At 45.3% G+C, this 15,993-nt stretch overlaps 1 protein-coding gene across 1 annotated transcript in view; it reads right to left on the bottom strand.

The window, feature by feature from the left end:
* ttn.2 (titin, tandem duplicate 2) overlaps positions 1–15,993 on the bottom strand; it is a 694,778-nt gene that overhangs the window by 600,020 nt on the left and 78,765 nt on the right. Inside the window, exon 8 of the mRNA XM_078552010.1 lies at positions 9,433–9,605. Within this exon, the coding sequence (XP_078408136.1) occupies positions 9,433–9,605 (173 nt within the window). The remainder of the gene's footprint in view (positions 1–9,432; positions 9,606–15,993) is intronic.

Genomic DNA, 15,993 nt, shown 5'->3' with positions numbered 1-15,993 from the left:
CCTTAGGAGAGTCAGCTTTTCACAGCGTTGCTGACATCTGCAGCCCCCTGGAACAAGATCTCCTTACAAGTAGACCAGGTGGGCATACATTGCCAGTGATCATCGAGGTGCCTGTCACTGGAGCACTCCCCGCCACTTACACCCAGACCCATTTCTCTACTCTCCCTGGACTTCTATACTATCTTCTCCTGCACAGAGAGAAAGCAGAGTTGTGAGCGTCAGAAAGGGATCAAGTTGAGAGAATGGAATGGCAACATTTGTGAAGGGTGACTTTGAGGCATGGGTGTGAGAAGGCACAAAAGCGAGGGTGAGCATGAGTTTGGCTGTTCAAGTGGGGATGTGAGGAGGTGCCTGCAGAAAGGAACATGTGGGGCTGCAAAGTATGTTGGCCTGAGGGGAGATGTGCAGGAGAATGCTGGGAAAGCTAGAGTGTGGGGTTTGGCACCTAAAAGTGTTATACTGCTAACCCTTCACACTTTCCTGAAGTTCTCGCCTCTTTGGAAACTGTTTTCGTGTTTGAGGGACTAAACACCTGCTGCTGATTTCCTTTCACAGCTGCTTAGTTGGAGAGGCTGACATCTTCCTCCTGTTCTTGGGAAACGTCACCTCATTTCACTCCCCTGTAGCAGGGCCTCCAAGTAAGCTTCAGAGATCTAGGTGGGAGTTTGGTGGGAGGGGGTAGTAGCCTTCCTGGATTACCTTTCATTCCTATGGTTGCTGAAGCCTCAGGAATTAATGTACTGCTCAGCCAATCTAGCCTCTGAAAAGGTCCCTTTAACTAGAAATCCTCCCTTTGACAGATCTGGTGCACCTCTGATTGGTCAAGAAACCACATGTGGGATGCTAATGCTGTGCCTGAGTTCAGGAGCCACGGCAAATCCGCTATTGAATCAAAAGTGTGTGTAGCTGTTAGAATAAAACTCTGCTCTTTTACTCAGCTTATCTCTGCACAGAGGCTGTCGGACCCCTGTTGAGTATTTCCAGCAGTGCCTGTTTTTATCTCTGAATTAACTGATTGATTGATTGATTGATTGAGATCTTGCCCAGTTTTTATGGAAATACTGAAGTATGTTTTTAGTGCAAAGTAATTGGAGACTAGAAATTACATTAAGCAGGTTAACAGATCTTTAAATCTTTATTAGCTAAGAGTAGCTATCCAAAACCTGGAAATTTGTTGCTGTAAACGTGATAAAACTTGAAGAAAGGTTGCTGTATACAATGAATATTCACTTTGATTGACTTTTCTGAGCATTTCAATTCATTAGCAATTAAGGCAAGAATATTCTGAAGGCATAAAAACTACATTAAAACGTTCCAGTAATCTACCTCCCTGACAACTATCAAAGTATTATATTCTGGAATAATAGACATGTATTGTTGAAGGTATCCCAATGATATTGAAAGAATTTGAAGCAATGGTTATGTATCAAACAGATGGATGGTGTATGCTATATATTAGTGATGGCTATGTGAGAAAGTGAGGTCTGAGGTATACATTATACGACATGGATAGAATGTAGACTTGCACAACACTATTCATTTATCAGAACTAAATCAAGAAATTCAGCAGAAACTAAATTTTAATGTCAAATTAACAGTTAATGGAATCAGTATGCAGCTCCAAGTTAATACTAAATATTTAAGAACTATAAATATCACCAGAATAGTAATATGCCACTCAATTTCTGCATAATTACTCACACATCCAGGTGCAGCTTAAGATAATTTGTCAAAAGTGCTTTTGTGGTAGGATAGAAAGACTGCATGTAGATGAAACGTAATGCAATGCAAACAAATAAAGGGAGTAGGGGCACAAAACACGACAATCTTTGGAAAAGCTCAGAAGGTATTTCAACCCACTGGTCTAGTAATGTGCAATGAGACAAGATTAATTAATGACTTCATAGCGAAGGCACCCCAAGGTAGCAGTCATCATAATATTATTGAATTTCTCATTCAGTTTGAGGGAGAGAGGAATGGATCTAAGACTAGTGTTTTAAACTTAAATAAGGACAATTATGAGGGTATGAAAGCAGAGCTGGCTAAGGTGAACTGGGAAATTAGGTGAAGGGATAGGTCAGTAGAGATGCAGTGGCCGGCATTTAAGGAAATATTTCAGAACACTCAGAAAAAATACATTCCAGTGGGAAAGAAAGGCTATGGGAAGGATGCACCATCTGTGGCTAACTGAGGAAGTTAAAGATAGTTTCAAATTAAAAGGAAAAGCGTATGAGTGGCAGGTCAGAAGATTGGACAGAATATAAAGAACAGCAAAGAATGACTAAAAGAATAATAAGGAGGGAGAAATTAGAGTATGATAGAAAGCTAGCTAGAAATATAAAAACAGATAGTAAGAGTTTCTACAGGTAGTTAAAAAGGAATAAAGTAAAGTGAGCATTGACCCTCCAGAGTATGAGAATGGGGAATTGATCATGGAAAATAAGGAAATGGTGGATGAATTGAACAGACATTTTGCATCTCTTTTCACTATAGAGGATACAAATAACATCCTAGAAACAATTGTGAATCAAGAGGTGAAAGGGAGGGAGGAAGTTGAAAAAATTACAATCGCCAGGGAAAGGATACTAAGAAAATTATTAGAACTAAAAGCTGACAAGTCCCCAGGTCCTTGTGGACTTCATCCTAGAGTCTTAAAAGAAGTGGCTGCTGAGATAGTGGATGCATTGGTTTTAATTTTCCAAAATTCCCTAGATTCTGGAAAGGTCCCAACAGATTGGAAAATAGCGAATGTGTCTCCTCTATTCAAGAAAGAAGGGAGACAGAAAGCAGGAAACTACAGGCTAGTTAGCTTAACATATGTCATAGGGAAATTGCTGGAATCTATGATTAAGGGGGTTATAGAGGGGCATTTAGAAAATCTCAATGCAACCAGGCAGAGTCAACATGGTTTTGTGCAAGGGAAATCTAATTTATTAGAGTTTTCTGAGGAAGAATAATGTGGATGAAGGGGAACCTGTGGATGTGCTGCACTTAGATTTCCAGAAGACATTTGACAAGGTGCCATATCAAAGGCTCATATGCAAAATAAGAGCGCATAATGTAGGAAGTAACATATTAGTATGGACAGAGGATTGATTAGCTAACGGGAAACAGAGAGTAGGCAAAAATGGGTCATTTTTGGGTTGGCAAGATGTGACGAGTGGAGTGCCACAGGGATCAGTAGCAGGGCCTCAACTATTTACAATTTATATCAATGGCTTGGATGAATGAATCAAATGTATGGTTGTTAAATTTGCTGATGACACAAAGATAGATAGGAAAATAAGTTGTGAAGAGGACATAAGGAGTCTGCAAAGGGACATGGATAGATTAAGTTGAAAGCAGGGCATGTGATTGGGCAAAAATTTGGCAGATGGAGTATAATGTGGGAAAATGTGAACTTGTCCACTTTGGAAGAAGAATAGAAAAGCAGCATACTATTTAAATGGAGAGAGATTGCAGAATTCTAAGGTACAGAGGGATCTGGGTCCATGAATCACAAAAAGTTAATATACAGGTGCAGCAAGTGATTAGGAAGGCAAATTAAATGTTGTTGTTTATTGCAAGGGATCAGCCATAATCTCATTGAATGGCGAAGCAGGCTCAAGGGTTCGAATAGCCTACTCCTGCTCCTAATTTGTAGGTTCGTATTATGAAGGTTGCAGGATGGATGGATAAGACACAACAGGCAAAAAAATAAGGCCAGGATGTTTAGGTCAGCAGGCCAGCAAAATCGGCAGGCCCAGGATAGGCTGGGGAACGGACTGCCGACTGTGATCGGCCCCCACTGTGACTTCACGCTGGCTGGCCAAATAATGGCTAGCCAGCAAGAAACGCGCGCTGAGAAACCCAGCGCTGCTGGGGTGGGGGCGGGAGGAAGGTGGGCGCTGACGTCAATGCGGGCGCGGGCCAGCGCTGAGAGAAAGCTCCCTGAAGGCAGAGAGCTGCCTCAGGGAGATGAAGACCTGAAAAATCAAAATAAAGGTTTCAGAAGCTGAAAGAAAGTTTCCATGCATCGTAATAAATCACCTGAAAATTTAGCGACTGAAAACGCTGCCCACAGAAATGTATTCATATTTTATTTCATCACGGAAACCTTATCCCACCCATGGATGAGGTTTGATGAAAAATGTAAAGGCCACCTGGCTGAATCATAAGGTTGGACGGGTGACGAAAAATGACAGGCAATTGCATCGTTAATAGGCTTAATTGCCCTCTTAATTGTCAGCGGGTGCAGTTTTGCGCATGCCCGCCAATCAAAATATCTCACGAGTGTGGGATGTTGCTGGGATGCTCACCCAAAGTCAAATCGTGTGATTTCATCAATCGGGTCGGGCGGGTGCCCGCACGATCAGCATACAATTCTGCCCTAAGTGAAAGCAAACTCGAGGTGTGGACATGAGTCCACCAGTAAGTGATTGTGTCACAGCACTTGATCCCATCTGATTGCTGCTAAACTGGAGCAGTAGCTATGAGGGAGTAGGCCTAACATGCCAATCCATGCAATATATCCCCATCAGTCAACTTATGTATTGAAAGGAAGTGTAGATAGTCCTTGATGCCATTGTTTGCAGAGCAGAGCTGGCAGCACAGTGGTATACAGTCAGGAGAGAGTTGCCCTGGGAGTCCTCAACATCGACTCCAGACCCCATGAGGTCTCATGGCATCAGACCAAACATGGGCAAGGAAACCTCCTGCTGATTACTACATACCGACCTCCCTCGGCTGATGAATCAGTGCTCCTCCATGTTGAACACCACTTGGCTGAAGCACTAAGGGTGGCAAGGGCGCAGAATGTACTCTGGGTGGGGGACTTCAATGTCCAAGAGTGGCTCAGTCGCACCATTAGTGACCAAGCTGGCTGGATCCTAAACGACATAGCTGCTAGACTGGGTCTGCAGGTGGTGAGGGAACCAACAAGAGGGAAAAACATACTTGACCTCATCCTCACCAACCTGCCTGCCCCAGATGCATTTGTCCATGACAGTACCGGTAGGAGTGACCACCGCACAGTCCTTGTGGATACAAAGTCCTGTCTTCACATTGAGGATACCCTCCATCGTGTTGTGTGGCACTACCACCATGCTAAATGGGATAGACTTCGAACAGATCTAGCAACTCAAGACTGGGCATACATGAGGCGCTATGGGCCATCAGTAGCAGCAGAATTGTAACTCAAACATAATCTGTAGCCTCATGGCCCAGCATATCCCCCACTCTACCATTACCATCAAGCTAGGGGTTCAATGAAGAATGCAGGAGGGCATGCCAGGAGCAGCACCGGGCATACCTAAAAATGAGGTGTCAACCTGGTGAAGCTATGACACAGGACTACTTGCGTGCCAAACAGCATAAGTAGCAAGTGATAGACAAAGCTAAGCAATCTTAAAACCAATGGATCAAATTTAAGCTCTGCAGTCCTGCCACATCCAGTCGTGAATGGTCGTGGACAACTAAGCAACTCACTGGAGGAGGAGGCTCCACAAATATCCCCATCCTCAATGATGGAGGAGCCCAACACATCAGTGCAAAAGATAAGGCTGAAGCATTTGCTACGATCTTCAGCCAGAGGTGCTGAGGGGGTGATCCATCTTGGCCTCCTCTGGAGGTCCCCAGCATCACAGATGCCTGTCTTCAGCCAGTTCGATTCACTCCACATAATATCATGAAATGGCTGAAGGCACTGGATAGGGCAAAGGCTATGGGCCCTGACAATATTCTGGCAATAGTATTGAAGGCTAGTGCTCCAGAACTTGCCATGCCCCAAGCCAAGCTGTTCCAGTACAGCTACAACACTGGCATCTACCCAACTATGTGGAAAATTGCCCAGGTATGTCCTTTACACAAGAAGGAGGACAAATCCAACCTGGCCAATTACCGCCCCATCAATCTACTTTCAATCATCAGTAAAGTAATGAAAGGGCTCATCAGCAGTGCTATCAAGCGGCACTTGCTTAGCAATAACCTGCTTACTGATGCCCAGTTTGGGCTCCACCCGGGTCACTCAGCTCCTGGCCTCATTACAACCTTGGTTCAAACATGGACAAAACAGCTGAACTTCTGAGGTGAGGTGAGAGTACCTGCCCTTGAAATCAAGGCAGCATTTGACCAAGTGTGGCATCAAGCAGCCCTAGCAAAACTGGAGTCAATGGGAATGAAGAGAAGTCTCTCCACTGGTTGGAACCATACCTAGCACAAAGGAAGGTGGTTGTGGTTGTGGGAGGTCAGTCATCTCAGCTCCAGGACATCACTGCAGGAGTTCCTAGGCCCAGCCATCTTCAGTGCTTCATCAATGACCTTCCTTCCATCATAAGGTCAGAAGTGGGGATGTTCGCTGATGATTACACAAAGTTTAGCTCCATTCACAACTCCTCAGATACTGAAGCAGGCCATGTCCAAATGCAGCAAGACCTGGACAATATCCAGGCTTGGGCTGACAGGTGGCAAGTAACATTCACCCACTGAAGTGTCAGACAATGACCATCTCCAACAAGACAGAATCTAACCATTGCCCCTTGATGTTCAATAGCATTACCATCACTGAATCCCTCTATCAACACCCTGGATTTACCATTGACCAGAAACTGAACTGGACTAGCCATATAAGTACTGTGGCTACAAGAGCAGGTCAGAGGCTAGGAGTCCTGCGACTAGTAACTCACCTCCTGACTCCCCAAAGCCTGTCCACCATCTACAAAGCACAAGTCAGGAGTGTGATGGAATACTCCCCACTTGCCTGGATGAGTGCAGCTCCCACAACACTCAAAAAGCTTGACACCATCCAGGACAAAGCAGTCCGCTTGATTGGCATCCCATCCACAAACATCTACTCCCTCCACCACCGACACACAGTAGCAGCAGTGTGTACCATCTACAAGATGCACTGCAGCAATTCACCAAGGCTCCTTCGACAGCGTGTTCCAAACCCACAATCACTACCATCTAGAAGGACAAAGGCAGCAAACAGATGGGAACCACCTAGAAGCTCCCCTCCAAGTCAATCACCATCCTGACTTGGAAATATATCATCGTTCCTTCACTGTCGTGGGTCAAAATCCTCGAACTCCCTTCCTAACAGCACTGTGGGTGTACCTACACCACATGGACTGCAGCGGTTCAAGAAGGCAACTCACCACCGCCTTCTAAAGAGCAACTAGGAATGGACAATAAATGCTGGCCCAGCCAACGATGCCTAGATCCCCTGAATGAATTTTAAAAACTATCAGTGTGTCAGCCCTATGCTACATGAGATTTGCCCTTGCAGTAAATGGCACTGTTCTGATTCAGCCTCTTACCTAATCCAGAGCCTATGGCAACAATTTCTGAAGGTCATTGCCTGTTCGATGCAACAATGCATTCATATATGGTTAATGACATTCATGGGTAAAGGTAATTAGGCTCTGTTGACTATTAATCACCTTGACATGTCTTCTTTTTGCTGCACTGGTTAAAGCATGCTACACTGTTACTGGATACTCTTAAAGACCTATCCATCATTATGATTAGTCAAGCTTTCACATAAGTGACTGTGTCATCGGATCTGTTGTTTCACCGTCCTTTCAGAATAGAGGCCTCCACATGAACTAATCTACAGTCTGATTGAGATAAAAGGGGACGGCAAAAAACTAAACGTTTTGCCACTTGAATTGCAAAAAAAAGCTGGTAATTTAGATTGTTTCAGAGATCTTCATTTATATCAAATTAACATAATCATTTATACTGTAGTTAAGGGTTATTTATATTCAACAATATTGCACACAGTTGGGATGATTTTAACTTAGGGCAATAGCATAAAACAGTTGCTAATGGATTAGCCCCATCTTATATTTCTCTCCCAATTTTCATTTTCATTTTCATTGAAGATAGGAAAGGTGCACAACTGGCAGCTCATCCAATATCGTCCATCTTATACTATCATCCAAAATTATAATTAGTAGCAGGGACTCAAGTCCAAGTGCAATATTGAAGTCAAGCAGGGTTAGAGGGCAGGGGCAAGGCAGACAGGGAGAGATGATGGAGGTGCAGAAGAAGAGGGAGAGAGGGAGTAATCATCAGTAGAGGGGAAGGTGACAGAGGATTGGAGGTGTGAGTAGGTGAGGGGAGTTGAGGAGGTGGAGGATGTGAAAAGGACTTGATTGAAAAGTTTGACTTCAATCTGCTTCCAGCTGACTGAAGGTAGACATGAGAGTGCTATGGGGCTGTTGAGTGATAGATATATTTTCCTAATTTTATATTTTACTCTATTTTGTGTAAGGTCTCTGTGCAAAAGAAGGAGGTTTTTACCAATATAAACTTTCTTTGAATAACTTAAAATAACTCCTATCTGTAGAAAAAACAGGACCAGAGCTCTGTAGAGGTCTTTTGCACCAGTTTAAAAAACATTGCGCTATAAGCCAGCCTCATCCACAGATTTGCCCATACCCCCAGATTGAATTCATCACCATTGCAAATTTTCACTAATTACACTCATTTGCAGACCTTCAAAGAAGTTGTTAATATTAAGATTTCTCTTTAGGCACAGGGGTTGTAATAGGCATGTTTTAAAAGCTTAGTATTATATATTTTTTAATTTGCTAAGAACTGTCTACTATGCATCAATTAAATTAACAGATGGTTCTCTACAGTTTTATAAAGTTATTTTCAGCTTTTTAAAAATCAGGTTACTCACAGGTGGCGAACTAGATGGGCAAAAAATGCTTTTTTGTGACAAACCCATTTTCAGGGACATTAACAAAAATTAGGAAAATATATCAGATTACTCTCTTAAATACATCAATGAATATTATTTAATGCAATTTCTTGTATTAATTACATTCTAAAGCGCTGCTGGTTCATGGCAGATTTTACGTTCGGTGATAAGCAAATGGGTTGGATCAGAAACCTGAGGGAAAGAACACTTAAAACTAGTGCAATTTTGAGTGAAATTTGCACCCAGATCGCCAATTGCACCTTAAGTGGAAACTCTTGCCCTTGGTACCTAGTTAATTTGGGCAATATTGCATGAACATGTTTAGTTAAGTAGGAGAAAAAGACGTTCTCCAATAGTTGCATAAAAATAAATCTCATCTTTATGAAAATTAGAGGGTATGTGTGACACTGTAAATAGGCAGAACTTTATATGAAGCATGAAAATTAGAACTAGAGTAAATATGAAAATCTGGTTAGCCATTATCTCACCCTTCCCTATCTCTGGAAGTTCCTCCAGACCTCTGGCCTCTTGTGCATCTGTTGTTTTAGTCACCCCGCCATTGACAGCTGTCTGGAATTCCCTCTCTAGACCTTTTTGGGTCACATGTCCTAGTATTTCATATGGTTCAGTATCAAACTTTGTTTGTTAATGCTCCCGTAAAGAACCTTAGGGCATTTTACTATGCTAAAACTGCTGTATCTGTAAAGAATTGCCACTCAGTTTCACTGGAATACATTCCCTACCTTTGGGGATCGACTTTACTCAGTAGCAGTTGTCCTTTCTGTAGAGACTCTGAAGTTGCAACTTTGATTGCCTGGCAGAGAGAATTATGTTCTTCAGAGAGTTCCGGCAAGCACAGAGACTTTAAATTAAGGAGTTTCAAATGACTTTCTATGCCTCCAAGCACATCAAACCCCTGTCAATAGAAACATAGCATAATATTACTCAATCATCATGTAATCTGGATCACGAGTATGCCTACAAGAAACATTTATAAACCAGAAGCATCCAACTAATGGCAAAAATAACAGAATGTTACCTGGTGACCATATGTTTGTTGCAGGGTCCTTTTAAGCAGCTACTTTACAATTTTTCGTGAATTTTAGTAGATAATAATGATAAAAATTGAGGCCCATAAGCAAGCTTTTAATCGTGAAAGACCATTCAAAACATCACTAGCACTTAAGAAAGTTTGCAATGGTAAAAGCTATTCAGCTACAATATCTTCTACTTCTATGATCCACATGTAGCTACCTCGGTGAAGGACACAATCCCTCCCTCTCCTCTTTAATTAACTGTACATGAATTCAATACTGATTGGCCATTCAATTGGAATTGATGGGCCTACATCTGCAAGCTCCAGGTGAAGAACAATAAAAGGAGGCAAACCAGAGTGTACAAAAGCAAAATACTGCAGATACTGGAAATCTGAAGTAAAAATATAAAATGCTGGAAATATTCAGCAGGTCAGACAGCACTGTGGAAAGGGAAACATGGTTCGTGTTTCAGGTTGATGTAGTTTCTCATGAATAGTCATTAACTATGTTTCTCTCTCCACGGATGCTGCCTGACCACTGAGTTTTTTCCAGACTAGGATATATCTGACCTCATGAATTTTAAAGGTAAGATTTAATTCCAATTGGGAAATTATGTTGTAGTCTATGTAAGGCCTGCCAGACTTTTTCCTTCTAACATTGGATTTACATCTATTACAATTAGAGGGCACAAGAGGAGATAAGCAAGAAACTAGAGAGCGATCTGAGTTCAGGGCTAGGGCAGGGAGCATTAGAGGAAGTTTGGCTCAGTGAGCTAATGGAGGGGAGAGATGTGGCTGAGGCCTTCCTGAATTTTCTGTTCCCACCTGTGACAATTTCAGGAAAATCTTCTCTGAAAGCCACATCAGTGGGAATGGCCAGGGTGAGAGAGAGAAATGGTTTTACTGGGGACTAGCATACCAAAAGCAAAGGGGAGAGTGTGGTTGAAGTAGTTTCAGAAATGGTGTAGTGGTATTGTTGCTGGACTAGTAATCCAGAGACCCAGGGTAATGTTCTGGGGACCTGGGTTTGAATCCCACCAGGGCAGATGGTGGAATTTGAACTCAATAAAAATCTGTAATTAAAAGTCTAATGATGGCCATGAAACAATTGTTGATTGTTGTAAAAACCCATCTGGTTCATTAATGTCCTTTAGGGAAGGAAATCTGCTGTCCTTACCTGGTCTCGCCTACATGTGGTTGACTCTTAAATGCCCTCTGAACAAGGGCAATTTGGGATGGGCAATAAGTGCTGGCCGAGCCAGTGACACCCACATCCCAATAATTTTTTTAAAAAAAGCTTGTGGAGAACCAAAGGGTAGGCAATTGGGATTTTGAAAATGCAGTTGCAAGTGAAAGAGGGGACTGTATTTTTCTAGGGGCAGACACAAAAGGAGATAGATGTCGGACTATAAAAGGGGGATGTAAATGGGCAGCGGTACAAGGAAGATCAGAGATGGCCTGTGATTGAATAGTGAAGGGAAGGTCAAGGCTGCAATGAATATGGGTTGAGAAGTTTCCATGGAGAGGGAAATTAAGGAAGGATAAGAGGACAGTGAACTCAGTGGACAGAGAGCTGAGTGATGAGTTGAGATGGAGGTTGAAATCACTGAGGATGAGAGGTTGTTCAGTGCAAAAGCTGAGGGAGGAAGGCAGAGAAGATATCTGTGAATCAATTCTTATATTTTGGGGAGTGCTAGAGAATGAGGAATTTAAATGATACGATGAGAGGCATGAAACAATGTGAGATGCTCAAAGTGTCAGAAGGAGTCAGCTGAAGATGTGATTTGGTGATAAGAGCCACAACATCACCATAACAGTCTTGCTGGGGCAAGTGAAGCAAGATACAGGGAAGCAGGGGTGGTGAAGGTGGTGGCGGTGGGGCTGTGATGCAGTCCATAGAGTAACACGGCCAAGATAACAGCTGCAAAGAAAGGCTATGCCACCTTTGCTTTTAAGATCTGAGAGGCTTAAAAGTTTTTTAAAAAGCTTCCCAGCCTGATTCCAAGTTCACCTGTGAAGAAATACCACAACCACAAGTGCCTGACTTCATGCCCGCTGAACATTCTGCTCATTGAAGGAATCCTGCAGAATTCTAATATCCAATCCCAGCTACCTGAATTTATTGGAACTGCAATTCAAGAGTGGGAAAAGCCTCCTTGTTGACTGGACTCACAAAGACAAATGGGCTGTTAACTATTCCTTTGGTTTACTACATGTAGAAATGCACTACCTTCTTTCATTGTATCTTTCTTGACTTTGTGGTGTGTGACTGATGTAGCATTTAGATATTTTGGGGTTAGTGTGTGAATAAATAATTTTCTTTATTTAAACCCACAAAAGTCTGCTGCTGGCACATTTAAAATTGACCACACAGGAACAGAGGTTTAGAAACACACACATTTACCTTAGCAAAAATAAACCACGCTGATTACAGATGGAAGGGAAGGGAATTGGAGGTTTCAGTTTCTCACCTCCCCTGTTCATAGCAGCATCTACTTTGACACTCATTTTTCTGAACTCCAGAGTATATAGGCCCATTATACTCAACCTCCCTCTTTTGCTGTATGACATCTTCCTTCTTCAACTCCAATCTCTTTGTTAAAAAGGCTAACATACCGTTTCCTTTCTTAATTGCTCACTCTACCTGCATGTTTCAATGAGATCACCGCTCATTCTTTTATATTCTACGGTGGGCGGCTGCAATTGGCGGGACCAGGACTGGTCGAGAAATGGAAACGAAATTGCCCCTGACCGCAATTTCAGGCTGGCTGGTCAATTAAGGCCCGCCCAACATGAAACGCGCCTTCCCAAAGGTTGGGAAGCGCCGGGCAGAAGCAGGGCCTGCCGAGTCCCGGGTCCAATGGTGACCCAGCGGGTGGTTTAAAAACGGCACAGGCAGCTCCTTGAAGGCTGCCAGGAAAGAACATATCTTCTGCGTGCCATGGTCTCAACTGCGGCTGCAGCCGCCAGGCAGGGGGGCAGGTTGGGTGGGCACTTGGCTCCCCAGTTTTTGGACGAATGCCTCGCGGTCATCCTGAAGGATGTGGCTGCCAGGAGGGTAACCCTCATCCCCAGAGATGGAAAGAGGAGGCCACCGCACCTGATGAAAAATGCTTGGGAGGAGGTGGCAGCCCAGGTCAGCAGTCACGACATTGTGCGGCACACATGGGTGCAGTGCCACAAAAGGTTCAACGACCTGCTGCACTCGGGAAAGGTGAGTACCATGTTGGCATAGATCAGTGTGGGGAAGGGTTAAGGGCTGGCCATCCCCCTGTGGAGTTCAGGGGTGTTAGAGTCTGAGTGCCAACTGTCAATGATGCCGGAGCTGGCCAAGGGGGTGAGCCCTGGTTGCTTGGACTGAGTGCCTTGTGATTTGAGGGCCATGACTCAGATGTGCCCTCCAAGGTGTTCCTCAGGTGGAGTTGGCCAGGCTGCAATGTTGCTGCAGGTAGAGAATGGACTAATTAATGCTCCTCTGTCCTTTCAGGAGAGGATGAGCCATAACAACATTGAGAGGTCGCGGAGAGGCGGAGGCCCAGCTAACCTCCTAATCCTTATGAGATTTGAGCAGGGCACCTTGGAGCTGGAGAGGGGCCACGCACCTCGGTCAGCCGGTCGTGGACAGGCTGGGGAGTCAGATGAAGGTAATAGTGCAGTGTAAAAAGCTGAGAGTTTCAGATGGTATAAACATTCTTGTGTAGCCTCTTCATTGAAAACTGGAGTCCCCATTGATCACTGAAAGACAATGGCACCATGATGCAGATCTCCATGGTGTCACCAGGGTGCCTGGCATGCACAGTGACAGTGTGCTGACTTTAACTAATGACATGTCCTTGTTCTCCCTTAGATTCACCAGCACACACTTAAATGCAGGACCCCAAAGAGCCACCCCTGACACCAGAGGACCGCCAGGCTTCAGATGCACCTATGTCACACTCGCACTCTGAATCAGGCACCAGCGCAGATACCAGCACCTCGGTGGGCGTTAGACATTTGGCTAGAATGTCGGAGCACAGCGGTGAGGCCACTTCACACTCTCTTGAGGTGCAGGCAGTCGCAGAGAGTGCCCAGGGCGCTGGCAGTCAAAGGACTGCTGGAGACTGGGACAATGCTGAGTCGAAGGCAGGTGATGAGTCTCCAGTATCGTCCATTAGTGGCAGATGCTGGATGTCCAGCAGGATGTGTGGGAGGATCTGGTGGAGATCCATGAGGGTATGTGAGCCATGGTCTCTGCTGTAGAGGAGTCCATGCAGAGCATACGCACTGTGGTGACCCTCATCACCGAACGCACTGCCTCCTCCATTGAGAGAGTGGCGACTCTCATGGAGAGGCAGCTCCAGGGACAAATCAGGCGTTCCTGTGGTTGCGTTCGGACCTGCAAGCCCTCACACAGGCACTGACCTCAGGTGGTCAGTGCTAGTGTGGGAGTTGGACGAGGCACCCAGTATCCCAGCTCGGTGCCCATCCATCAATAGTGAGTAGGGAGGTCAAGGGCGACCTTACATTGGCGCATGAGCTGCTTGTTGTCTCTGCAGGCTCCTCTCAGGGTGCTATGGATGACAGCAGCAGCTCCTCCGCCCCTCCGCAAGTGACCGTGGCATCTAATGAGGCTGCGATGACTGAGGAGATGCCAGCTGTGGCACTGGCCACTCCCTCCCAGGCAGGGCCAGCACAGGCTCCGCTGGCCAGAGAACAACTGCCAAGGTCATCAAGGCCATCAAGACAGCAGAGTCAGCAGCTGCCTCCAATGCCGCTGCCAGTGAGGTGGGCAGGGGGAGCACCAAGACGTAGCGCTCGTAAACATCAGTTTAAGGCACCGTAAGCACAAGAGGGGCTGGTCACGGGTGATCTTCTGTTGTGTAATGTTTTGTTTACATTTACTGGTGTAGCCATGAACACCAGAGATGGTAATGTTCATTTGTTTTGAGTGTAAAAATTATATAAATTTTGCTTTTGTCGTAATGGCCTGAGTATGCTTCACTTTTTTTTTGGTGCAGGTTACGCCAGTGTGTAATGCTGGACGTGAGTGGCTCTAAACTTTATTGCACAGGCACTGAGTGGACTTTGGGTTCAAATGAAAGGGTCATTTCAGACATCCGGGATGGATGCTGCAGCTCTGGAAAGAGGTGGAAGCAGATCTTTGGCAGCCTAGCCAAAAGAGCATTGGATCAAGGCATCCTTGGTGTCCCTGCCTCTCTGAAGGATAAAGAAGGCTGCTTCCATGCCCTCACCATGCTCCTCTTCTGACTCACTACTGGATTCATCCACTGCGCCCCGTGCAGCTGCATCAAGATCCTTTTCCTTCAGTGGGTCCCCCCTTGCCAGTGCCAGATTGTGGAAAGAGCAGCATGCAACCACTATCAGTGACACCCTCTCTGGGGAGTATTGTAGTGCTCCCCCTGAACGATCCAGGCATCACAAGCGGATCTTCAGAAGACCTATAGTCCTCTCTATCACTGCCCTTGTAGAGGGATGACTACCATTGTAACACTGCTCTGCCTCTGTTCTTGGGTGGCAGAGAGGTGTCATAAGCCACCTTTTCAAGGGATAGCCCTTGTCGCCCAGCAACCGGGCTGGAGGACTGAAGAGTCTCGGCATCTCAAGATATAAGCATCATGGGAGCTGCCTGGGTACCTTGCACAGACTTGCAGAACCTGTGTCCTGTGATCACACACTATTTGCACGTTCATGGAGTGGAATCCCTTCCTGTTGACGAAGGCACCGGGCTCACCTGCTGGCGCCTTGATGGCCACATGTGTGCAGTCGATGGCACCCTGGACACGGGGGAAGCCAGCAATCACTGCGAAGCCTCTGGTTCACTCTGTCTGGCTGTGCTTGTCCGTACGGAAATGAATAAAGGTCAGTACCCACCTGAACAGAGCTTTTGTCACTAGCTTGATGCAACTGTGGGCAGCTGATTGGTAAACTCCACACAGATCCCCCACTGAACCGGAAAGAGCCGGAGGCATAGAAGGTGAGGACCACTGTGACCTTCAGAGCCACTGGCATGGGGTGTCCACCCACACAGTCGGAGCTGATCTCAGAGCCTATCATCTGACAAATGTGACACAGTCTCCCTAGAGAGGCAGAGCTTCCTTCAGCATTGCACATCGGACATATTGAGATAGGTGCATCGCTGCCTGTAAACCCTGGCAGCAGAGTAGTGGCATCTTCTGCAGCCACTTCTGCCTTGGACTTTCTGCTGGCCCTGCGCCCCTTGTGCCTGCGTCTCTGCTCCAGGTGGTCACTCCCCTGGAAGCTGCATTGG

The sequence above is a fragment of the Cetorhinus maximus genome, chromosome 11 (assembly GCF_964194155.1).
Source record: "Cetorhinus maximus chromosome 11, sCetMax3.hap1.1, whole genome shotgun sequence".
Taxonomy (NCBI): Eukaryota; Metazoa; Chordata; class Chondrichthyes; order Lamniformes; family Cetorhinidae; genus Cetorhinus; species Cetorhinus maximus.
This window is presented reverse-complemented; position numbering and strand designations above follow the sequence as displayed.